This window comes from Lichenostomus cassidix, chromosome Z, assembly GCF_008360975.1.
Source record: "Lichenostomus cassidix isolate B80296 chromosome Z, HeHo_3.0, whole genome shotgun sequence".
NCBI lineage: Eukaryota > Metazoa > Chordata > Aves > Passeriformes > Meliphagidae > Lichenostomus > Lichenostomus cassidix.
The window spans coordinates 11,633,291-11,656,857 of record NC_139511.1 but is presented as its reverse complement, the minus strand read 5'-3'; the positions used below and the strand labels follow the sequence as shown (position 1 = coordinate 11,656,857).

Below are 23,567 nucleotides of genomic sequence, written 5' to 3'. Positions count from 1 at the left end.
CCAACAAAGGTAGAGAAGTAATTAAAGTAATATTCAAAGAAATAATCCTCAGGTTAGGGATCCTGTTTGGAATGTCATCAGACAGAGGTACTCATTGCATTGCTGAAACTGCCCAAAGTCAATGCAGAACACTCACACTTCAATGGCACCTATCTCTTTTGTGTTAATAGTTCATTTACTTTTCCGTGTTAATAAATAGTCACCTTTTTTTCTCCACTTTCATTTGCTGTTGTTAATTTGTTTCATTGGTGGAGGGAAGAGGGAAGCCCTTTTCCCATGGGAGGAGGTGCTACTCCCGAAGCGTTTCCTCCTGAACACCTTTGTGTCCAAAACTGAAGTTTGGTAGACACATTTTCTGCATGGCCAGAGACTTTTCCACGTCACACCAACAAAGGTAGAGAAGTAATTAAAGTAATATTCAAAGAAATAATCCTCAGGTTAGGGATCGTGTTAGCAATGTTATCAGACAGAGGTACTCATTGCATTGCTGAAACTGCCCAAAGTCAATGCAAAACACTCACAGTTCAATGGGACCTTCATACCCCATGGAGATGTTACCCCAGCAGAAAGGTTGAGAGAAGAAAGCAGAGTCTGAAAAGAGAAATGAGTAACATTTGCCAGGAAATCTCACTGAAGTGGCCACAAGCACTTCCCCTTGCACTCTTGAAAATCAGAATCCCAGTGGCTTCTAAAGAGAAAGGGAACCCATATGAAATTCTCTATGGATAGACCTTAACAAGTGACAATACTTTCTGGGGAAAGTCCTCTGATAGGAGAAAATAATTTAAGACTGTGTGTATTCTCTTTGGGAAAAGTGTTCTCACCTTTGCACAAGTTTGTTGTTTGACCATCCCTGATGACTTTGGATGCTCAGGTACATCCTCATCCACCTGGGGACTGGGTCTACATCAGAATGCAGAGCAGTGAGGCACTTCAAGAAAAGTGAAAGGACTATGTCAAGTATGCCTAAGCAATCCTGCAGCAGCTAAAGGAGATGGGATGAGAGCATTGATCCACCTCATCTGCGGCAAGGCAGCCCAGACAGGCAAGGAACTAAAGGGGGAAAGCACAGTCAGCAGAGAATTTCTAGCTTCAACCTTTTAAAGTATGAAACTATGACTCCTTTTCTGCTGTGTACAGTTCCTTAGAACAAATGCCATAAATGCAAAGAGAAGGCATGAAGGAGTAAGCCATGAAAATCCCTCTCTCTCAGCCCACTCTCCACAGCAGCACTCTTGCACGCTCTGTCAAGCAGCAGCAGCCACCAGGCCAAGGGGAGGGAGGCACCCCAGCAGAATTCAGCCCCTGCTCCCCACGGCAGCGTTCCTTGTGCTGCTGCACTGCGCAGCTGGAGGAGCAACCCCTGGGCAGGGGAAACAAAGGACCCGAGCCTCAGGCTTTAAGAGGTGACATTTTATTGAACTTTAGTTGAAGGACAACAGAAGGGCAACAACAGCTCAGGTGTTCAATCACAAAATGCCCCAAGCTGTCTAATGTCAACAGTTTAACCTGGTTGGCATGGAGACAATTGAGGAATGTGGTAAAATACTCTCCAAGGAAGTCAAGGCCATTCACAGCCCCGTTTGAGTGTTCCCAAATATTGTCCTCCCTCAGTCAATTTACCCCAAAAGGAGGTTATGGCATTGCTGGTCACACCTCTACCCTGTCAGCTGAAGAAATAAATGGAAGGAAACTTAGGAAAAGGCTTAGACTTCAAAGCCTCCATAGCTCTGTGCAGGAATCAACATCTGTGTCTCTCTGGAAAGACTATTTTTTAAAAAGCTAACAAATGGACACAATTTCCATCAAGACACTTTAACCCAATTTCTCTTTCTAACCTCTTGAAGTACCTTGCCTCCAACACTTGTCTGTGTGTTTTACGGAACACTTGCAAAGGATCTGGATACTCCTTGGCTCACTGACAAGGTGAAGCCATGATTTACAAGCAGTCCTAGGAGCTGCTCTGTCTAAAAGCTTAAAGCAGCCCATGTGCATTGGTCTGGAACCCTCAAAAACAGGGGGCTTTGGAGGGGAGGTTGTCCAAATTTCTACACCTTCTACCACTTAAGACAAAGTGTTTGCATTAACAAGAAATGCTGGAAAGCGCCCCTTTACTTATCATAAAGGATTTCCATTTGCTTCAATATTTTCTAAAAATGTGCAGAACTTCATGTGCTGTATGTACTGGGCTTCCACCTTCTGCTGAAAAAATTATTTCAGTGGACAAACCTAAGTAGTGAAGAAAAGAATTGACCATGAGAAAGCCACTCCAAATATGATCTAAGCAACAGTAAGAGAAGGAGTTCACAAGTATGAAAATTCTTTATTGGAAAAGTTCTATACTGTCTTCTACGATCTTCGACGAACTAATCTACTGCTCAATGCTAACTTAATCTTCTGCAAAAACTCAACCCTAACTAAATCTTCTCAAAAACCTAATGTCTACTACTAAAACCTATTAACTTGAAAAATCCTAAGATAACTAATCTTGTGCTTGAGAGAAAATAGCCGGAGTTCAGAGATGTTATGTGGCTGAAGCAGAAGACTGGTGCCACGACTCCACTAGCTGCTTGACAAATTCAGCATTTCATTGCTGAATATGGACAGCTTCTTGTGGAAATACAGGCACCTGCTCTTCATCTCCAAGAAGCTGGGGCTACCCTGTGAAGGAGAAAGACAAAGAAAATTAGGGCATGCAAACATTTCTGCCAAGTTTAGAATTTGATGTTCTTTGCTCTCAAATAGCTTTGACGCAGACTCAATGGTTACCAAGCCCTGCAGATCTGGTTTTCCTTTTGTAAAACACTACAAATATGCTCAGTTTTACTCTATTCTCTGTGAGCCACCACCATTCTGGGAGTTTTGCTCATGGAGGCAATTGTAATACAGCCCCAAAACAAACCTCCAGAGAAGTCTGAAACAACAACAAAAAATCAAAGCACAACAACTCCCAACAGGGACAAAACTAACTTCTGCTTAAAGCCACCGAAGAGACTAAAACCTTTTCCATTCCATTCTCCCTCCAATCAATGCAAGTGGGGCTCATCAAGCTCATGATAGAAATTCAAGATGAAGAGGCAATGGGACTAACAGATGCCACTTCCCAACATTGCCACACCAAAGGTTCTGCTCCTCTGGGCCTCAAGAACAGCTTGGTTTTAGATCAAAATATTCCCTCCACATGGAAATGAAACCTTCAAATCACCCTGAGATTCATTTTTACAAGCTGTAAAACTTGAACAAGCTGAAATTCAGTCCCAAGACAGACAACAACTTGTGCCACTGATGCATCCCAGGCCAGATGCACACCTGACTGGTGTGCTGGATGGTTTGGAGAAGAAAGCTACAGTGGCCTTTCAACATTTTGGGAGGCAGCTGAGAAGCAGGAGCCTGGACTACTGGCTTGTACCCAGTGCCATGCCATGGCAAGAGCCCGAGCACAGGCCTCCCTCAAGTGCTTCCCTGCAGAGCCACATTTCCCCTCAGTCTTGCCCCGCAGCAGCACTGGCTGATCCAAGATGGCCCAGGGCCCAGCCGGGCCTGCTCAAAAGGCGGGAGGTGCCCCAGAGCCCGAGAGCTGCACGAGGCCTGACTGCCCCTGCCAACATCACTGCTGCTACTGAAGCTGCCAGCACTTTGCAGCCTTTTACCACTCACACTCACACACACACTTGTCCCTGCCCTCCTGCACTGCAAAGGCCACGAGGGGATGCAAGAGCACTGCTGCAGCTGCTCCTGAGACACTGCAGTGCAGGAAGTGAGGGCTCGTCCTGGCCTAACCCACCATCGTGTTCAGCTCAGCTCTTCCCTGCACCGTGCCACTTTCCTCCTGCTTCATTCTATCTCCCTTCTTAATATTTACTGTAAAATAACATCTATACTATTAACTTTGAAATATAGGCTTGCTAGAACCTTAATTTGGGATCATGTTTCTCTTAATAATCTAATCTGTACACTATGGTTATCCACACAGGAATTAGGATAGGCAGCAAATTAATACCTTCATTGAAATCCAAAGGTTGCCACTGCTTCAGCCTCCCCAATTCCTTTTAATTTCTGTTGGACTTTTGAGTCCTCTTCCTGGGTTCAGGTGTTGCAGAACTCCGGAAATTGCCATTTTGGTGCACCTCACGGATGCAGGAGGAACTGGAGCCGACGCTGGGAGACAGGCTCGAAGTCCTGCAGGATGCTGATGGCAGGACCGAGGCAGAAGAATTGCCACCAGCTGCTGGCTGGACTTGACGAGGCTGGTGAGCAATTCTCTGCTTCTTGCTCGTCACAGGACTGATACAGTCAGAAGCCAGAGGCCGTTTCTACAACAATAACAAAATATTTCATTATTCTGTGATCAGAAGCATGTTTTGCTCCCATTCTGAAAAAAACCCCCCAGCATTTCTTAAGTGGCAGTAGCTGAAATCCCATCTTTCTCACCAAAAATGACCAATCAAAAAAGGAAGTACTGGAGCTAAAGATGCACTCTATTTCATTCCTACTTTCTCCCCTAAGGACTTAGCAAGTCCTTCCCCAAGTCTACAGCTAAAAGGCTTTGGGAGGAAGACACTCCCTTCAGCAGCTCTATTAAAGGCTTCCCCAAAATGGGGAAGTAGGGTTGTTTTTGTCTAAGGTCCAATTTCCACTTGTTCACACCAGAAAATGACTCAGCTTTTGCTGCCACACAACACCACGATTTAGGCAAGAGGCACCTGGCTGGTTTTAAGGTTTTATGTTGTAAAGAAAGGATTAGTGCTGCACTGTCACAATGCATCAGTACTGAGTGTGATGTTTGGTTGAGGATACTCCTCAGGCTGAAAAGACACCAGTCCCATGGCAGGAAACTCTTGTACTATTAGGTAAATTTGCCTTAACTCCAGTAGCCAGCCCACTCTTTATACTGCAAAGCTCTTGCCTAACAAGCCCTTCAATTTGTACAAGGGAGTTTCACAAGTGCTCACTAAGGAGCCCTTGCTGTTGCTCAGTGCACTTCAATCAGCTCTCAGCTCCTGCCAAGGACCTTCTCCAAGGTGCTTCTCACAAGCCACAACACACAGCCACAAGCTCTCCCCTCCCACAGCAAACTTCAGCAGCCAGTATGGAGCAGAGCAGGACAGCTGTGCTTTGGCCAGGCAGAGCAAGGGAAGAGAGAGGGAAAGAAAGGCAGAGAAGAGAGTGAGGGACCAGAGAATATCCCCAGTCTGTAGATGCTGTGCTGGTTCTGCCACATGCATAGCTTCCTCTGGAGCTGGAGGAAAGAAAGAGTGAAAGAGAGAGAGAGAGAGGGAAAAGAGAGCCAGAGGCCCCATCTGCCCCAGCCTGGTGCAGCCTCTTCTCTACAGTAGATTTTCCATGCTGTTCTGTCAGCCATGCACAGGCAGCCCTTGGAGCCCTTGGTGCCTTTGGAGCCCTTTGAGGCCTTTAAGCCCTTGGAGCCCTTGGAGCCCTTTGAGCCCTTCTGCAGGCAGTGAGTTGAGGGTGGCGACTGAGCTCAAGGCTCCAGGCAGAGCACAAAGTTGCCTCAGCACAGCTCTGCTCCACCTCTGCAGGAGCCTCTCGCCTGATCAAAACCTTCCTGTCACAGCAGTCAGAATGTCTGAGGCAAAACATGCTGATGCCTGCTCCTGACCATTCACATCACAGCTTTTTCACCACCAGCAAATGTGCTAATACTTAATACACCACACAGAATGCAAAAAAGTCACAAAATACCTGAACAGGTCTTGGTGGAGCACCTCTGTCAGAAGGCCCTGGTGATGTCCCTTCGCTTGTATTGCTGACATTGTGAGATGGAACCGATTTTCTGTAAGGATGGTACCATATTTCAGGTTAGAAGGCATATATATCAACTGTCACAGTTATTTCCTTCCAGGGAAAACAGACCTTCAGAGTCAGGACTCAGGGAAACAGCATGAAGCTGAGTTGAGGCAGATTTAGGCTGCATATCAGGAAAACCTGCTTGCCCAGAGGGTGGCATGAGCTCTGCAACAACTCCCCAGGGCAGTGGTCACTGCAGCAAGAGTTCAAGCAGCCTTTGGACAACACTCTTGGGCACAGGCTGGGATTCTTGCAGTGTCCTGTGCAGGGCCAGGAGTTGGACTCCATGATCCTCATGGCTCCCTGCTACCTCAGCATATTTTAAGAAGCTATGCTCCATTTTCCAGCAGGTTTTTCCGAAAAGGCTGTTTTCCTTCCCCTAAAGACTGAACTTACCTAGCAAGTATGACCTTCAAATGCTGTCTATCTGTTTCTGTGTAGCCAGGCCAATCATTCTGGATGGTTTGATAGAAATGTTCCTTCAGAGAGAAGGAATTATCCTTTGGATTCAGCTTGGCTACCTACAGGAATGCGTTTAGGAAAAGAAATGTTCATTAGACCTATATTCAAACTACAGAAATACAGTTGTCCTGAATGGCTCTTTGTGAACACCCAACTCAAACTTAATTATGTCTTTTGGTAGAGAGAGGAATTATTCCTGTATCAAATGAGTTTTAAGCCATATCCAAGTTTCACCAATTGGAAACAACCAGGTAACTCTATTCCTATCTACTAAATGTTCCTTTGGAAACAACTTGAAGTGCTAACAATGGGTCAGGAGAAGTGATCATGCCCTGAGTCCCTCTTCATGTGACAGACCCCTGCAGGCTTCAATCCAGCCAAATCCTGCCATGAGAAGGCCATGTGTATGCTTAGCTGTATTCCTTTGGAAAAAAACATTTTTCTATCTTCCTCAAAACAAATACAAATCTAATCAAAAAGGTCTACTCAAAAAATGAGGTAGCAAAACCTCAAGACCATTGATATCAGAAGTGCTGGTTTAAACTTCATCACCTGACACCTGCTCAGAGGTCCACAGAAAACCCCACAGGAAAAGGTTCCATCAATTTGACACATACATCACCCTGAATAACTCAGCAATTCACCACCATCATCTGTCAAAACTTCAGCCTTTTTTTTCCTTGAAACCATGATAAATGTTGCTGATTCAGGTCTGTGTGCATGTCTGTCTGTCCCCAGCTTAAAAAATGTAAAAGTAACAAAGACAACCAGAATCAGAAATTCACTTCCTGAAAGCAGAGCTAAGGTGGTGTTAGAAGGGAAGCAAGTGTGTGCATATCAGACCTCATCCATCTCAGGCTGCCATTTTAGATTTATACAAAACAAACCCCCACTTGCTCTGATTTCAAGACAAGTCTGAGCATGGCGTGTCAGGGTGTAGTGCTGCTAACACAGCCCTTTCAGAATGCAAACCAGTACCTTGAGGGAATTCACACCTCACAGAGGAAATTGCCTTCAAGGAAATCTCCTTGAACATTGCAATGGAACAGGAAAAATTGTTTTCTGTTTTGCCATCTAAGGAACTGAGCTTTGACATTTTATAATCAGCTTGAAATCCAAATGGGCTACCTCAGCTGGGATGACAGAGCATGGCTCTTGTGAAATTGTGAATGTCCTCAGGGTGAAAATCCCCTGCCACTGTCCTGGGCAAACAAAGCAACAAACTTCAGAGGTTCAATGAATGGGTTCTTAAAAGTCAATGTGGCCTCAACCAAAATTGTATCCATATGGAATTTTTCTCCCTTGTCTATGTCTCAAAACACTTTTTTAATAGAGAAAAAGGCAATATTCCTGCTTGATCTATTAATGCTTGCATAATTCAGCAACAGCCTATGGGCACAGGGAATATATCAGAAGGAAGGAAAAAGCCACTGCATCTTTCAGTGGATGTGAATTGTATGGTGGGCTGTGACAAAGAAATACCAGTGGAACTTGAAGGAGCACTTTAAAAGGTACTCAATAAAAGAAGGTTCCAAGGAAGATGAAGACTCAATCCACACAAGAGCAAAGAAACTCTGTGCTCAAAGTTGTGCCATTACGTTTATCATTTAGGATTTTCCTGGAACAGCCTTCCCTGGAAGGCAATTGCCACAGATCCCGGCAGAAGCCAAGTCCCACTGAGAGGCCACCAACTCCATGCAGATGAAGTACTGCCCTATGCAGTTACATACATTCTCTCCTCAGTGCCTTTTCCCAAGAACTTTTAAATACCACAACCAACTATTTTACACAATTGAGTGTTTCACCCTGTGCAGCTACTCCACAAAGCAGTTGAACAGTGCAAGGAAAAGGGAGAGGATGAACTAAGGCTTGTGGAGCAGCAATGCTTGAAAGACTTAATCATTGCCAGCTATTAGGGCAGTATAACCACAATGCCTCAAAAGTCTGGAAGTTTTCTTTCTTTTTCCTCACATGGGTTATCAGCTTGACACATCTGGGTGAAATTAATTAAACTTTTTTCAGGGACCATTAGATAAATTGCTCATCAGTTTCTCACGTAAACAGTAGAGGAACAAGTGAAAATGAGGAGCAAAAGAACAGCATGGTGGAAAAATTGTTGCCACAAACTCCACGATCTCACCTCATGAAGGATCTTTCCAAGGCAACCCTTGTCCTTTTTCCTGATTCCATCTCTTTCCAAGCGAGCAAGTAATTCTGGCTTCTTGTAAGTCCTCAGAGCAAGTAAGTGAATCACCCTGTCCCTGTAGGGTCGGCGAGAAACGGCAGTGCAAGGAGTCCACTCGATGGTCGCCAGCTTCACTCTCTTGATTTCTGTATTCTCCCTGCTGGACTTGGGAGTCATCCCCTGCACCCTGGCAGGCACTGGGACTCCAGAAGGAGTCTGAAATGTATCATTTGGTTGGGCCTCACGGGTGCAGGGGGAAACGGAGCTGGCACTTGCAGACTGGTGCAGAGTCCAACTGGATGTGGAAGGCTGCAGCAAGGAAGAGGCAGAGTGGCCACTAGCTGCTGCCTGGCCATGACTGGGCTGCTGATCAATGGTCTGCTTCTTGCTCGTCACAGGGTTCGTAAACCTGGGAGCCTGAGGTAATTTCTGCAAAAATAACAAAATAATGATTAATCTATGATCAGAATCAAGTTTTGCTCCCATTCTGTAAAAACAGGCAATGGTTGAAAACACATCTGTCTTACCTACAATAAGCTGTCAAATAAAGAAATTCTGCAGCTAAATAGGTGCTGTGTTTCATTCCCAGTTTCTCACCTTAGTACTTAGCAAGTCCTTCTCTATGTCTACAGCTAAAAGGCCTTGGGAGGATGACACTCCCTTCAGCACTTCTATCAAAGGCTTCCCCAAAACATGGAGTTCACATCAGTTTTATCTAACAGGTCCCTGTTTCTAAATAGACACACCAGGAAAAGACTCAGCTTCTGCTGCCACACAGCCACACAATTGACTAAAGCAGCCCCAAGAAGCTCCCAGTGGGGTGCTGATCCCAGCATGGGCAGTGCATGGAGGAGAACAAGGGAGAATAGCCCCAGTGTGGCTGCAGGTGTCATTGCTGCTGTTCTCCCCAAGAAACCCTGGATCATCCCCTCTTCCCTAGCAAGCACACACTGCTCCCATCCACGCACACCAGCAGCTCAGAGCAGGAGAGCCAGACATGGCTCTGTGCCAGCATGCCAACAGAAATGCCATGGGCATGGAGGCAGGTGGGAAGAGGATGCTGGTGCCTGCAGCATTTCCTGCTCTGGCTGGAACAGCGATGGGGAAAACAGAGCTGTGTCCTCCCTTTTCTGTTTAAAGAGAATCCTCTCAATGGTGGAAGGCTTTCTGCACTTCTCAATTTATTGATGTACACTGCATTCACTAGAGTGCAGAATTAATCTCAGAACACCTCCCACTTTTGACACATGGGACACCCTGAATCAAAACACTGCCTTCAATGCTGCCCACAGGGGTGAAACTATATTCCTACAAGTGGATCTCTACTGTAGTTTGTCCTTTTTCTAGACTTCCCGGAGATTTCTATTCAAACAATAGCACAGGGATGTCTGTGCATGTTTGAGGCACTAGAGCTACCATATCATCAAGAAACTTTCACAGACACAGCCAGGCACCAAAACCACGTGCAGGACTTGTCCTTAGCAGAGCTTCCTGGGCACCACAAGGAGAAACGAGTCATGTGTGCAAGTTTGTTGCAAGTTTTGACATTGCAACCATCTTGAAAAGTATAACAGAATCCATTTGGAAGTCAATGTTTCAGGTTTTGTGGGGCTAAAGAAAAGATTAGTGCTTCACTGTCACAATCCATCAGTACTGAGTGTGATGTTTGTGTGTGAATTCTCCTCAGGCTGAGAAAAGACACCAGTCCCATGGCAGGAAACTCTTGTACTATTAGGTCCACTCTCCTGGATTCCAGCAGCCAGCCCACTCTTTACACTGCAAAGCTCTTGCCTAACAACCCCTTCAATTAGTACAAGAGAGTTTCGAAGTGCTCACTAAGGAGCCCTTGCTGTTGCTCAGTGCACTTCAGTCCGCTCTCAGCTCCTGCCAAGGACCTTCTCCAAGGTGCTCCACACAAGCCACAACACACAGCCACAAGCTCTCCCCTCCCACAGCAAACTTCAGCAGCCAGTATGGAGCAGAGCAGCACAGCTGTGCTTTGACCAGGCAGAGTGAGGGAGGAGAGAGAGAAAGAAAGGCAGAGAAGAGAGTGAGGGACCAGAGAATATCCCCAGTCTGTAGATGCTGTGCTGGTTCTGCCACATGCATAGCTTCCTCTGGAGCTGGAGGAAAGAAAGAGTGAAAGCGCGAGAGAGAGGGAAAAGAGAGCAAGAGGCCCCATCTGCCCCAGCCTGGTGCAGCCTCTTCTCTACAGTAGTGTTTTCATGCAGTTCTGTCAGCCATGCACAGGCTGCTCCTTTGAGCCCTTGGAGCCCTTTGAGCCCTTTGAGGCCTTTAAGCCCTTGGAGCCCTTTGAGCCCTTGGAGCCCTTTGAACCCTTCTGCAGGCAGTGAGTTGAGGGTGGCAACTGAGCTCAAGGCTCCAGGTAGAGCACAAAGTTGCCTCAGCACAGCTCTGCTCCACCTCTGCAGGAGCCTCTCGCCTGATCACAACCTTCCTGTCACAGCAGTCAGAATGTCTGAGGCAAAACATGCTGGTGCCTGCTCCTGACCATTCACATCACAGCTTTTTCACCACCAGCATGTGTGCAGAAAATTAATACGCCACACAGAATGGTAAAAAAGTCACAAAATACCTGAACAGGTCTTGGTGGAGCACCTCTGTCAGAAGGTCCTGTAGATGTTGATTGGCTCGCGTTGCTGACATTTTGAGATGGAGCTGATTTTCTGTAAGGATGGGACCATATTTCAGGTTAGAAGGCATATATATCAACTGTCACAGTTATTTCCTTCCAGGGAAAACAGGACCTCAGAGTCAGGACTCAGGGAAACAGCATGAAGCTGAGTTGAGGCAGATTTAGGCTGCATATCAGGAAAACCTTCTTGCCCAGAGGGTGGCATGAGCTCTGCAACAACTCCCCAGGGCAGTGGTCACTGCAGCAAGAGTTCAAGCAGCCTTTGGACAACACTCTTGGGCACAGGCTGGGATTCTTGCAGTGTCCTGTGCAGGGCCAGGAGTTGGACTCCATGATCCTCATGGCTCCCTGCTACCTCAGCATATTTTAAGAAGCTATGCTCCATTTCCAAGCACTTTTTTCTGAAATGGCTCCTTTCCTTCCCCTAAAGACTGAACTTACCTAGCAAGTATGACTTTCAGATTCTGTCTCTCTCTTTTAGTGTAACCAGGCCAATCACGCTGAATAATTTTAAGGAAATCATCCTTCAGACTCCATGAATTATCCTTTGGATTTAAGTTGGCTACCTACAGGCAGGCATTTAAGAAAACAAAATATTCATTATACCTAATGCAAACTACAGAAATACAATTAGTCGTGAATGGCTCTTTGTGAACACCAAACCCAAACTATAGCATGTCTTTTGGTAGAGAGAAGACTTGTTCCTCTATCATATGAATTTTCAGCAATATACAAGTTTCTGCAATGGGAAACAACTGGTAACTATATTCCCATCTACTAAATGTTCCTTTGGAAACAACTTTTAGTGCCACAATATCTAAGGTGAGGTCATCAGGCCCAGAGTCTCTCTTCATGTGGCAGAAGCAGGCTTCATTCCAGCAATGGCCATGGATCCAAAGTAACCTTGTTGAATTTTACTCCCTTGACTAGGTTCCAAAACACTTTTTTCTTAGCTTCAAAGGAAATATTCCGTGTTGATTTAATAGTGCTTATATGATTCAGCAGCAGCCTACGTAGGCAGGGAATATTCAAAAAGGAGGGAAAGATCCACTGCATCTTTCAATGGCTGTGCTTCCTCTGAATGGCTGCAATAACAAAATGCCAGTGGAACTTAAAGGATTATTGGAAAAGTTTCTCATTTAACAGATGGAAGAACAAGGAGAAATTCAGAAGTGAAAAATACCATGGTAGAACAATTGCTGGCACAAATTCCACCATCTCACCTGCTGAAGGATCTTTCCAAGGGAATCCTTGTCCTTTGGCCTGACTCCATCTCTCTGCAACCGAGCGAGTAATTCTGGCTCCGTGTAATCCCTCAGAGCAAGCAGATGAATCACCCTGTCCCTGTAGGGTCGGCCATAAACAGCAGCGCAGCCACTCCAGTCGATGTCTGCAAGCCTCACACACATCATTCTCTTCTTCTCAGGCACAGGGCCTGAAGTCTTTTGTTGGACTCTTTGGACTTCTACTTCTTCTCCTAGAGTAAGAGTAAAACAGGAAAAGGAAGTCCAAATTGGATGTTTGTAGATGGCAAGGAAGTTGATTTAAGAGTATGTACCAAGACTGATAAACTTCTCTTTGTTCAGCATTTATAAATCTCTAAGAATCCAGAGATTAAAGCATTGGGAAACAAAAATCATTCAAAAAAGCTGGTAAAGCTGTGATAGCGGAGGGGAGGTTTTTACATCGATTCTTTCTGTGGATGCTGCATTTCTATGCTTTTCCCAGTTTGGAAGCTCAAGCACTGAGCTATGTCAAGAATGACACGGACAGTGGGATTAAGTGCACCCTCGGCAAGTTTGCCAACCCCAGAGGCATGGGATGCCATGCAGAGGAACCTGGAGAAGCTCGGGAGGTGGAGCCCTGGGAACCTCATCAGGTTCAAGGTGGCCGAGTGCAAAGTGCAGCATCTTTGGGGTTGGGCCATGCCCTGGTGCCAAGGCAGGCTGGGGGTGAAGGTGGGGAGGACTTGGGGTGCTGCTGGATGAGAGGCTGCATATGAGCAAAAAGCCTTACAGATATCCAGTAAAAAATGAAATGGAAACATACCTAAAACAGGTCCACCGGGTTTAATGCCCTTTGCACCTAGATTGTGGGACTCCTTTTCTGCCTGTGTTGGGCGCTCTCTGCTCGTCGCTTTGGCTTCGCGCACTGGAAGTACTTTATCAAAATCCAAAGGACGGCATTTGTCCACCCTGTCCAATTCGGTTTTCTCCCTGTTGGAACTGGGAGTCTTCCCCTGCATCCTGGCAGGTGCTGAGATTCCAGGGCTCTGAAATGAATCTTTCTCTGGCACCTCAGGGGGGAACTGTATAATGGAGGTGCATGTTGGAGACAGGTCCAGAGTTGAATGGGATGTGGAAGGCAGGACGAAGGAAGGAGACTGGCCACCAGCTGCTGTCATGACCTGACTGGGTGTCTGCTCAATCCTCTGCTTCTTGCTCATCCCAGGATTGATGAAGTTAGAAGCCAGAGGGCGTTTCTGTAAAAATTATCAGAATTAGTTTTGCTTCCATTCTGAAAAAGCAGCATTTCTGAGCAGGCAATGGTTGAAAACACATCTGGTCTTACCTACAGGGAACTGGCAATTAAGGAAATAATACAGCTAAATATGTGCTCTATTTCATTCCTACTTCCTCATCCTAGTACTTAGCAAATCCTTCTGCAGGTCTACAGCTAAAAGGCTTTGGGTGAAAGACACTCCCTTCAGCACCTCTGTTGGTGCTGACTCCCCCAAAACAAGGAGCTCACATCAGTTTTATCTAACATGTCTCTCTTTCTGCTTAGACACACCAGGAAAAGACTCAGCTTCTGCTGCCACACAGCCACACAATTGACTAAAGCAGCCCCAAGAAGCTCCCAGTGGGGTGCTGATCCCAGCATGGGCAGTGCATGGAGGAGAACAAGGGAGAATAGCCCCAGTGTGGCTGCAGGTGTCATTGCTGCTGTTCTCCCCAAGAAACCCTGGATCATCCCCTCTTCCCTAGCAAGCACACACTGCTCCCATCCATGCACACCAGCAGCTCAGAGCAGGAGAGCCAGACATGGCTCTGTGCCAGCATGCCAACAGAAATGCCGTGGGCATGGAGGCAGGTGGGAAGAGGATGCTGGTGCCTGCAGCATTTCCTGCTCTGGCTGGAACAGTGATGGGGAAAACAGAGCTGTGTCCTCCCTCTTCTGTTTAAAGAGAATCCTCTCAATGGCGGAAGGCTTTCTGCACTTCTCAATTTATTGATGTACACTGCATTCACTAGAGTGCAGGTTTCATCTCAAAATACCTCCAACCTTTGCCTTAAATATATCTATTATGCATCATTTTCCAAGCTTCTTTTCAAAAGGTTTGCCTTGTCCTCTTGTAGTGGTAGAAAAACAAAGCATCTCTGGATTTTAAGCCTGACAAGTCACAGGTATTCCCTGATGATTCGGTGTCTCCTCCTCACCCATGGGATAGCTGAATCCAAATTGGGTAGAGGGGAAAAACAATATTCCTACAAGTGGATCACTACTGTAATTTGTCCTTTTTCTAGACTTCCTTGGGATTTCTATTCAAACAATAGCACAGGGATGTCTGTGCATGTTTGAGGCACTAGAACCCCCACATCATCAAGAACCTTGCACAGACACAGCCAGGTACCAAAAACATGTACCAGCTTGTCCTTAGCAGAGCTTCCTAGGCACCACAAGGACAGACAAGACATGAGTGCAAGTTTGTTGCAGGCTTTGACATTGCAACCATCTTGAAAAGCATAACAGAATCAAATTAGAAGTACACATTTCAGGTTTTTCTGTGGTAAAGGCAAGATTACTGCTTCATATCACTGCTTTTACACCACCAGCAAGTGTGCTTAAACATAATACATGCTACTGAATATTTACAAAATGCACAAAAATACCTGAGCAGGTCTCAGTGGAATATCTCTCCCAGAAGGTCCCAGACATGGTGCTTGGCTGGTGCTGGTGGCATTCTCAGGTGGAGCTGACCTTCTGTAGAGATGGTCCAACAATGGTTCATGTTACAAGACAAAAACATCAACTCTCACAGTTCTTTCCTCACAGGGAAAACAGAGCTTCCTTCCCCCAAGACTTTTCAGATATGGCATTTGTCCTGACTGAACTTACTGAGAAAGCTTGACTTCCAGAGTCTGTCTATCTATTCTGCTGTAGCCAGGCCAATCTTTCTGAATTTCTCTGAAGAGCTCTTTCTTCAGACTGAAAGAATTATTGCTTGGATCCAGGCTGGCTACCTACAGGCACAGATTTAATACAACAAATCTTCATTACACCTAAATGTAGACTACAGATTTAAAACTGATACTACAGAGCTAAAGCAAAGCTGAAAAGAAAGTCATGCCCCAGTTCTCCAGGGCTCTTTGTAATGTGAGGAACAAACTAGCTCTCAGATAGGAGGCACCAATATTCAAGTGTTGTCCACGGGGGATGTAGAAATTTGGATGTAAGTAAATCCCAAACTGCTGCAAGCATGTAGGAAATGTGACTTGGAAATCTTCTCCCTGCACCAGCTATCCACATTGATTTGCTCTCTAATACAGCTTTGAGAGTCAAGGTGCACGAGGCCAGATCTTTCCATCTTCACCACTTGAAATGCATTGAGACACCAGGTTTGTCCTTTCTATTTCCTCCTCTTTTGTCTAAGAACTGAAGAAACTTGAAATCTAAATGGGCTACTTCAGCTGGAATAGCAGAACATGGCCCTCGTGAAATTGTGAATGTTTTCAGGGTGAAAAAGCCCTGCCACTGCCCTGGGCAAAGATAGCAAGAAACATCAGAGGTTCAAGGAAAGAGTTGTTAAATGTCAGTGAGGGATCAACCCAAACTGCAGCCATGTTTGTCTGGAACAGCCTTCCCTGGAAGGCAATTGCCACAGATCCCAGCAGAATCCAAGTCCAACTGAGAGGCCACCAACTCCATGCAGATGAAATACTTCCCTATGCAGTTACATCCATTCTCTCCTCAGAGCCTTTTCCCAGGAACTTTTAAATACCACAACCAACTATTTCACACAGTTGAGAGTTTCACCCTGTGCAGCTACTCCATGAAGCAGTTAAACAGTGCAAGAAAAAGGGAGAGGATGAACTAAGGCATGAGGAGCAACAACATTTGAAAGACTTAATCGTTGCCAGCTATTCTAGCAATACAACAACAATGCCCCAAAAGTTGGAAGTTTTCTTTCCTTTCCACCTTGCAGTTTGGAAGAAATGCAAGAATGTTTATGGAAAAACAAACCAGGAGCATTTCCTATGTTGCTCACTAATTTCCCATTTAAACTCTGAAGTAAGACAGCTCAAAGTTAACATTCCTGGCACAACCTCCATAATCTCACCTCATGAAGAATCCTTCCTAGGCATTCCTTGTCCTTTTCCACAAGTCCCTCTCTCTGTAAACGAGCCAGTAACTCTGTCTCCTTGTAACTCTTCAGAGCCAGTAAATGAATCACCCTGTCCCTGATGGGTCGTCGGGAGACACCGAAAAGTCTCTGGACGAATTGTGCAGGGTTCATGGGCATTGTTCTCTTCCTCTCAAGCACAAAGTCTGGAGAGCTTTTTGGGGCACTCCTGAGCTCTGGTATTTTAACTGAAAGAAAGGAAAAACAGAGCAAGAAGTGTCAAAAGGGAGGCTGGGAGAACGCAAGGAAGTTAATTTCAATGCATGTACCAAGACCAGTAAACATCTATTTGATCAGCATTTATAAATCTCTAAGAATCCAAAGAGTGAAGCATTAGGAGGCAAGAGTCATTCAAAAAAGCTAGTAAAGAAGTGATAGTGGAAGGGAGGTTTTTATGTCGATTCTTTCTGTGCATGCTGTATTTCTATGCTTTTCCCAGTTTAAAAGCTCAAGCACTGAGCTATGTCAAGAATGACATGGACAGTGGGATTAAGTGCACCCTCGGCCAGTTTGCCAACCCCAGAGGCATGGGATGCCATGCAGAGGAACCTGGAGAAGCTCAGGAGGTGGAGCCCTGGGAACCTCATCAGGTTCAAGGCGGCCGAGTGCAAAGTGCAGCATCTTTGGGGTTGGGCCATGCCCTGGTACCAAGGCAGGCTGGGGGTGAAGGTGGGGAGGACTTGGGGGTGCTGCTGGCAGAGAGGCTGGGCACGAGCTGGCAATGTGCACTGGCAGCCCAGAAAGGCAAGCGTGTCCTGGGCTGCATCAGGGGAAATGTGGCCAGTGGGTTGAGGCAGGGAATATGACATGGCAGGCACTGTTCTGAAACCAGGAACTCGTGCCTGGAAGTTGAAGGAGACTTAATGAGTATTGCTGAGAAATCCTGGAGCTTTCTCTCTTCCATCACACACACCGAGACTGACCTTTTTTCACACGCTCCTTCAATCTCTCAATGTAGCTCAGGGTTTTCACATCTTTCCCCCCTTCCTGTTCCTTGCCCCATGCCTCTCCGATGTTCACCTGAAAACCTAATGGCACAAACATCACACAGGTAAATAACTGAGAACACTTTACACTTGCCAGCTGTCTAGTGAAGGCACTACTAATGTTTTGAGAAGTTAAATCCAATGTAGATACAGAAACTTCGCACAGCCTTCAAGCAAAACACCTCTTAAAATCATATCCTTGAGTGACTTCCAGAAAAAATTACCTGAAACCGTAACCAAGCATCACCATGAAAACTAGGAAACAGTTCTTCACCCAGAGGGTGGTCAGGCCTTGGGACAGGCTTCCCACAAGGCTGCTCACAGCACCAAGTCCACCAGAAAGCATTTGGATAATGTTCTCAGGCACATGGTGGTAATTTTGAGCCCACTGCTGGACTCAAAGATTCTTGTGGATCCCTTCCAACTCAGCATATTCTGTGATTCTGGGGCAAAGCCCAGTCCCTAACTGCTACTGCATGGGGCAGGTTGCAAAGGCACCCTGTAGGCTACCAGCAACAAGACCTGTCTGACCTGAGTTTCTCAAGGCCAGCCCAAAGCAAACGTGCCTCCAAGTTATGCAATTCTCTTACTGCTGCCAGTCTTCCAACCCCACATACTGCATGGTAAATATTCCCTTAGCATCTATGCAAACCGTCAAGAAGAATCACACCAATCATCATTCCCATGTGAAACAGAACTTCCCCAAGGAGAAAGTCTGAAGTTTGGATTTGTCTTTGCAAAAAGCCTACATGATGCTGGTATAAAATGCTCTGCACTAAGCCGAGGCAGAGCAGGAGCTGCACTTTCAGTGGCAGGGATGTCACTGCAGGCAGGTAACTGCAGCCACAGCCAGGTGAGAGCCCCTTTTGCTCAGGGCACGTGGCTCCACCTGGCTCAGATCACTGCTGCAGGCAGCACCGAGTGCCTGTAAGGGGAACGTCCACCTCATGTGTGCTTGGAGCCAGGCTCCCTGTGGAAACTGTCCTCAGAACAGAGTCCTAACAAATGACACCACCTAAACATGCTGTGCTTTGTGGGAAACAATGAAATCCATGGGGAAGATGACATCATTATTTTTCTTTCACTTTCCTTGAAAATAACCAGGCCTGCTCTTGTGGCAGCAGTCACTTATCAATGAACAAGACCTAAAATTTAATCAAGCAATGTTTCCCAGATTGACCTTATGAAGTCCTGTATGGGACTTCCTCAAGGTCATTTCCTGTCAATTTCAAATTCAGGTTAAGGGTTTAGCACAGTGCCTAGGTACTCCAAAGTGCAGTGGCAAACCCAAAACATTAGCTCCCAAGGCAGTGAATGGAAGTGCATGGCGTGCACAAAAGCCTCAAAATTCTAACCAGTAAAGCAGTATGGGAACAAGGAAGGACTGGCAAGCTTTCTGAGAGGAAAACAGGCCAACGGCTGAATGCAGTGACAAGATGCTGCAAGGCTGACATGAGGGAAAGCCACCTCCAGCTGAGATCTCTGAACACACCCCCTGTCCCAGGAATATGCTGCAAAATCAGTTACCAAATTTATAAACTTAGAGACATCAAGCAAAAAATGAAAAGCAACCATACCTCCACGTGGGTTAGAGGAATCAATAACCTGTGCACTCCCAGCGTGCAACGCCTCGCTGGCATTTGGCTGAAAGGAAAAACAAACATTCTGTAAAAACTTCAGCCTATACTCTATTGCTGCTGCCTAACTAGGCCCATCATTTTAAATGAGAGCTGTATTGGAAACATTTTGCTGTCCCATCACTCCGAAAGAACTGCTTTCACCCAGCTCTCCCTCTGAAAGTTGCCAGCTACAAAACTGCACTGAGGGAGCCACTGTCACTTAGCCTCTCTTTCAGCCAAGAGTTCAAGCAGCAAGTCATCCTTTCCCAATTGCTGGAATTGACAGGTACGTGCTTCCCTTGAAATCAAGTGCCTGAGTACAATTGAACTGGCCACAGCTCAGCTAACAAACCAGATGAGAGGGAGTCACCAATAAATCCCAAATTCGGGGCAGCACCCAACACTGCAATCTATCTGGTTCTAAGGAAGCACCTACTGGAGTCAGCGCTGAGAAAACTTCAACTGGAGAACATGAATTTGGACTCTTAACAGGTGCAAAAACCCTTTCTCTTCTCCTCAGCTCTAGATGCAATTATTTGCAGAGATGTGGAATGGAAACAGCTTTTCCTAAGTAACTCAGATGTAACAAAATTTGGGTTGCTTTGCCGAACTCTTCATTTAGGACAGAATGTGTCACATTCTGGTGGAGCTTAAAACTCACTAAAAGGTTTATTGGCATAAAGACACTTTTTAACAAAAACAGCCTGGTGCCACCCAACTGCTTCATTCTGAAGGCAAAATTGGCTGGCTATGAATCTAAACAGCTATTCATCTCCAATTTCCCTGAATTTTTAATGAAATGTGGAGTACCAGTGGCAAAATTCTCTAAAAGAAAAATTCAACAGTCTTTCAGAAATCATTCGATATTTTGCTGGTGACACTGTCCATCCTCCATACATGTCACTGTACTTTGCACCAAGAGCTACCTCAACGTAATTCCATTGAGTTTTCTCTTTCAATCATGTGTACTGGCAAAGCTTGGGACAGGGACTGGACATGAAGGGGAACACGGAGTCACCTGAATTTCACATTCTTTTACATAAGCTTAAAGAATGAATACGCTCCCTAAGAGCATCTGTGAATTTTACAGAAGAATGAAACAAATCACATGAGGTACCAAACACATCAGCTTGGATTACTTAGGCACCTTTTAATTGCTTCTTTAGCCTACATTTTTTTTTCCTAATTAATAATTTTTATCAACTTTGTAATGAATTGTTTAATTAACAATAAGCAGTGTATTAATCATTAGTAGAGTATTAGTCTAAAGCACTGTAAATTTTCACTTTCGAGAGTAGGTAGCGAAGTGTCTTTACACACTCTGTTGTCAGAGTTTGGTTATTAGATCACCAAAACTTGCAGTCTTGCTAAACTAACCCTGATGACCATCAATGAAAAAAGCATGAGGAAGTCAAAGGCTGGACACCTGAAATCTAAAATTCAAGGCCCTCCAAGAACATGTTGGAGTAAGCAGAAGATAAAGAAGAAACAAAGAAAGACATTTCAGGCAGTGGGGCTCCAGCCCTGCTCAGCGCATCCCGCGGGGTCAGCAGCACCTGACACCAAAAGCATGGCCAAGCCCCCAGCCGGCGCCAACCCGCAGAGCCCAGCAGCTGCCCCTCACCTGTTGCTGCTGGGAGCTCTGGGTCACCCTGACGGGCATCGCAGTGGGGTTTGGGGCCCTGCGGAGCACAGCGCGGTTTGGGGTCCTGCGGAACACAGCGGATCGCGCCCAGGCCCGCAGCTCCGCCATCCCGCTCTGCTGCAGCTGCTCCCGCTCCAACTCAGCCACTGCTGCTCTTGCAAAATCTGGAATATGGAAAACTTTGGTTAGGAAAAATGTTCTTTGATGTTTGGCCTTTGTGGCTCTCAAGCCTAATCTACGAGAAGGGAGATATTTTCCATGAAACAGAAAGTAGCCAACAAGCTCAAAGTGATGTCCAGGTGCTGGAAAGACAAAGTACTCGTTGGCAGAATTGCCTTGTTGAGGTGGAGGGCTTGACAGGCTTCAGTGATCTCCGACCTAGGGGAGGTTAGCAGGGCTTGGGAAGGAGGATGTACCTCTGATGGTGGACACAAAGAATGCAGAACTTATGGGCACAAGGACATTTGGCAGAACCCCCCAGACAAGGAACAAAGTAATAAAGCCAAGCCAGCAACTATGCTGAATCAGCTCCAGTGAAGTAAAAGGTAACTGCAGCAGGGGCAGATCACAGCCACCCACTCAAGTAACCAGCAAGAGAAAAGAAGAGAAAGACTGAGCAGGCAGATTAATTAGCGTGAGAAGCAAGAAGATCATTATCCAACAGCAGAGAGATTACTAATGCCTAAGAGAAGTAGGTAACTTGTAGTCAATGAAAACTAATTCCTTTCTTTGCTAAAATATAGAAATCCTAAAAAGTTCTGGTACTTGTGGTGTTGGCTTTGGGAATTTGCCACTGAGCCCCCTTTCTGCACAGAACTCTCAATAATTACCTCCACTCAGTGTGTGGATCGGCCTCCTCAACACCGCTTGCGAGAACCAACGCTTGCGAGAAACACTCCAAACGCTCAGGCACTCGCTAGCGCAGAGACACCTCCGCTCTCGCTGTAGCCGCGGAAGGCTCTGACCAGTCCTGCCACGGGCAAGTGACAACGGCCGTGTGTCCTTGGAAACAGGGAGTTCCACGTTCCAGGGTGGTCAGGATGTCACTGAGGAGCGGGATGGGGCGTGGTCGGGGCAGGGCAGAGGGAAATCCCAAGGAAAATGCATGAGGAATGCCCTGCCAAGTTCTGTGACTGATTCAGCTCCTTCCCAAGCACAGAAAGGGGCGCTCCAGCCGTCCCAGTTGCTGCAGCTGCTTGAACCAAGGCTCATGAAGCGTTTGTGCACAAAAGCCCTGTGTGTCCTTTGTTCTCTCAGAGCTGAAGGAGCAGCTCAACACCACTAATCAGGGCAGCAAGGTGCAGCCCTCCCAGCACAGCTCCGTCCTGCCCTGGCCTGCTCAGCCTGTGAGGCTCAGAGCACATCCACAGTCATTCCAATATCATCTCTTTGACAAACCCCCTGCGCATTTCCTCATCCCAGCTTCCTAAATGGAAGCAAGCCAACAGCATGCCCAGGCCCCCATGTGCTCTGCAGGAGGAGCTCACACAAAATAGCCAGAGCTGATCCTGAACACAATTACAGGCTGAGAGTTGTGCTGACTGCAGGAGGCCATTGAAGTTACTGACACGTGTGGAAAAATCTCTTCCACACAGCTTAGGATACTCTTACTTTCTTGCTCCCCATACCCAATCACTCTCCTGGTTTCAGTCAGCAGGCACCAATAAAACTCTTCTCAAGTCATTACAGGCAAATGCAAATCCAAGATGAAGTGGCAATGTAATGTCCAGAAGCTACACAGAAATGACTCTTGCAAGTGCTGAAGTGCTTGTAGAGACAGGTGCTTTGAGATGGTCTTTCCCACATTTCTTCTGGACATAAAAATGCTACCTGAAAGCCTGGGGATGGCCTTGGAAGGATTCATGCTTGAATCTCTAAGCATGTCAGCACTTTTCTTCAGGAGCCAGTTACAAAATTCTGAGCAGCTGGTGAAGGAACAATGTGTGCTCTGTCTCAAATTGTTGCTTAGGCTGAAGCTTTTGTGTGGACTGAACCATGACAGCAAATGCGCTTTTGGAATTGAAATGCTCCCAGCAAAGCTGTTCTTAAAAGTTGTATTGAATGTACTGTAACTGTTGCATTTCTGTCCAGTTTGATTCCCACTTTTACACTTCTCCTTGTACTCCTGCTATACCACATCATCACTTTAACACTGAAATCAAAAGCACCAAGTATAACCTCACTCAACAGCTCTTTTATCTCCTCAAGACCTAAAGCTCAGGTGGCTTAAAGATTGGCAGGTTATTGGAGCCTTAGTGCCTCTAACCTCTATACAATGGAATTGACTTTCCTGCTGATAAGAGTGCAGAAACTCATCCAAACTTTGGGCCCCTAGATTGCAACTTTACCAGCCCTGTAATGAGCAAGAAGCAGAGGACTGACCAGCAGCCCAGTCAAGTCCAGCCAGCAGCTGGTGGCCACTGTCCTTCTGCCTTGGTGCTGCCTTCCACTTCCTATTGTACTTCCAACTTGGCTCCAAGTGGCAGCTAAATTTCCCCCTGCACCTATAACCTGCTAGAAAGTGACAAATTCTGGAGTTCCGGAATCCCAGCACCTGCCAGGGTGCAGAGGAGGACTCAAAAGTCCAAGAGGATGTAAATAGGAACTGGGGAGACTGAAGCAGTGGGATCCTTTGGATTTCAATGAAGTTATTAAAGTGTTACCTTTGCTAACTCCTGTGTGGATAACCATGGTATAAAACTGGATTTTTAGGAGAAACATGGGCCTAAATTAAGGTGCAAACAAGCCCATATTCCAGAGTCAATATTACAGATGTTATTTAGCAGTAAATGTGAAGTAGGG

General features: G+C 46.1%; 1 protein-coding gene across 3 annotated transcripts in view; it reads right to left on the bottom strand.

Annotated features, from left to right (window-relative positions):
* LOC146424381 (uncharacterized) overlaps nucleotides 1–21,994 on the bottom strand; it is a 231,435-nt gene extending 209,441 nt beyond the window's left edge. Inside the window, exons 1-16 of one of the 3 annotated variants that reach the window (XM_085042084.1) lie at nucleotides 21,596–21,993; nucleotides 20,745–20,929; nucleotides 19,079–19,145; nucleotides 17,439–17,543; nucleotides 16,453–16,703; nucleotides 15,231–15,355; nucleotides 15,005–15,095; nucleotides 13,161–13,593; nucleotides 12,335–12,588; nucleotides 11,553–11,677; nucleotides 11,052–11,142; nucleotides 8,411–8,884; nucleotides 6,205–6,329; nucleotides 5,704–5,794; nucleotides 4,001–4,313; nucleotides 2,056–2,661 (exon numbers count right to left, since the gene is read on the bottom strand). In XM_085042084.1, the coding sequence (XP_084898210.1) occupies nucleotides 4,050–4,313; nucleotides 5,704–5,794; nucleotides 6,205–6,329; nucleotides 8,411–8,884; nucleotides 11,052–11,142; nucleotides 11,553–11,677; nucleotides 12,335–12,588; nucleotides 13,161–13,593; nucleotides 15,005–15,095; nucleotides 15,231–15,355; nucleotides 16,453–16,703; nucleotides 17,439–17,543; nucleotides 19,079–19,145; nucleotides 20,745–20,873 (2,625 nt within the window). In that variant the 5' untranslated portion in view covers nucleotides 20,874–20,929; nucleotides 21,596–21,993 and the 3' untranslated portion in view covers nucleotides 2,056–2,661; nucleotides 4,001–4,049. Of the gene's footprint in view, nucleotides 1–2,055; nucleotides 2,662–4,000; nucleotides 4,314–5,703; nucleotides 5,795–5,985; nucleotides 6,069–6,204; nucleotides 6,330–8,410; nucleotides 8,885–11,051; nucleotides 11,143–11,552; nucleotides 11,678–12,334; nucleotides 12,589–13,160; nucleotides 13,594–15,004; nucleotides 15,096–15,230; nucleotides 15,356–16,452; nucleotides 16,704–17,438; nucleotides 17,544–19,078; nucleotides 19,146–20,744; nucleotides 20,930–21,595 lie in introns of those variants that run through there. The other 2 variants (XM_085042085.1, XM_085042086.1) reach the window with 2 other exon arrangements.
* Between the last annotated feature and the right edge of the window lie 1,573 nt (nucleotides 21,995–23,567).